This window comes from Ixodes scapularis, unplaced genomic scaffold (assembly GCF_016920785.2).
Source record: "Ixodes scapularis isolate PalLabHiFi unplaced genomic scaffold, ASM1692078v2 PGA_scaffold6__148_contigs__length_123643588, whole genome shotgun sequence".
In the NCBI taxonomy this organism is placed as follows: Eukaryota; Metazoa; Arthropoda; class Arachnida; order Ixodida; family Ixodidae; genus Ixodes; species Ixodes scapularis.
The window spans coordinates 41,641,142-41,642,485 of NW_024609881.1; the positions used below are offsets into that span (position 1 = coordinate 41,641,142).

At 49.8% G+C, this 1,344-nt stretch overlaps 1 protein-coding gene across 1 annotated transcript; it reads left to right on the forward strand.

Annotated features, from left to right (window-relative positions):
- The first annotated feature begins 206 nt into the window (after positions 1–206).
- LOC115312299 lies at positions 207–1,101 on the forward strand. The gene is made up of 2 exons (XM_029971173.3): positions 207–472; positions 984–1,101. The coding sequence occupies exons 1-2, from the start codon at positions 207–209 to the stop codon at positions 1,099–1,101; spliced, it is 384 nt and encodes a 127-aa protein (XP_029827033.3).
- Positions 1,102–1,344: the final 243 nt, after the last annotated feature.

A 1,344-nucleotide genomic window follows, 5' to 3' on the forward strand; every position in this document is an offset into this window, starting at 1 on the left:
GGTATTCACTGACGGCAAAGTAAGTTCCATTTCTGCCAAGGGCCTGCTGAACAAAGCTCCTCAGACAGCTTCCACAGCGAGTACTCCGCACCAAGACAGGTCGGTTTATGCCAGATGATACCCGGGTAGTCGGTGTCCGAATGCGCTCCGAACAATGAGCTCAAATATGGTGTCCACGTACTTACACCTATAGTGCATAGCTTAAAATGAGTTCCATCGTGCTCATCCAGACCACCCTCCTGCCCTGCCTCGTCCTGCTGGCCGCCTGCTGCCAGGCCGGATACGTGGCACCATACGCCTACCACGCTGCTGCAGTCCACGTCCCCGTGGCCACCACGGTGGTGCGTCAGCCGGTGGTGGAACACCACAGCGAGGTGGCCTACGTGCCACCCCACGCCCACGGGTACACCATCAGCCAGAAGAAGGTCGTCCACCCAAAGACCACCGCCACCAAGCACGACCCATTGTTTGGGTGAGTCAAGCCGGTCTTTCTACACGACAAGGACTGATTAAGACTCAATGACTTTGGGAAAATTATTCGTGCATAGGTTGAAACCGGGACCTCATTTGTGAATTATTTTCAGCGCTTTCATGACGTTCTTTGTTGACGATTTTGCATTCCAGTCGGCATTCTAGTGTATCTTGAGAAATAATGTATTACTTTAACGTTTTGTACAATTACTGGACAGCCTCCACTACGCACAAGTTTGTTGAAACTTAAGTTGACGCGAACCAACATTGCATAACGTATTAGTTTCTCTCTTTCTGCAAGGCGACACCGACTACAATAAATTCCCTATGGTCCTAGAATAAAGAGTGTGCGGTTACTTTGATGGATAAATAATGTAGTGCTACGATACTATTTAAAACAAAGACGCCTAGCCGCATTCTGACGTTAAAGCTCAGGGCCTAAAAGTGCTCTTTTCATCGACGACGGATTTGTTCTTAGGAAAGACAAAATTAAATTGTTTTCCCACCCGCAGCACCTACCACCAGGCCGAGGTGCACCACGCTCCAGTGGTGACCGGCTCTCACAGTTCCGTGCACCAGAGCCGAGGTGGACACTTCGTGCACCGCCCGGTCGGCACCTTCGTCTACTAGGCGAGATCACTCCCGCAGTCACCGCTTGTCTACCATAATCATTGACGCTTGAAGCACAATAAATGCAACTCACTCTTCGGTTGCAGAAGTGACGTATCATTGTGACATTTGGCCAACCATGTTTTCCAAAAGACTGAACCACACCCTGCGTTATACATGATGGGGAAAACAGCACAGAAAACACGGACTGCAAAGAGGAGCAAACACGACAGGACAATGCTGCATTGTCCTATCGTGTTTGTT

Excerpts from the sequence above, each read along its gene's own strand:
- LOC115312299 (XM_029971173.3), top strand. The coding sequence starts at position 207 with ATGAGTTCCATCGTGCTCATCCAGACCACCCTCCTGCCCTGCCTCGTC. Across the intron at positions 473-983 it reads AAGCACGACCCATTGTTTGG|CACCTACCACCAGGCCGAGG; the intron begins GTGAGTCAAGCC and ends TCCCACCCGCAG.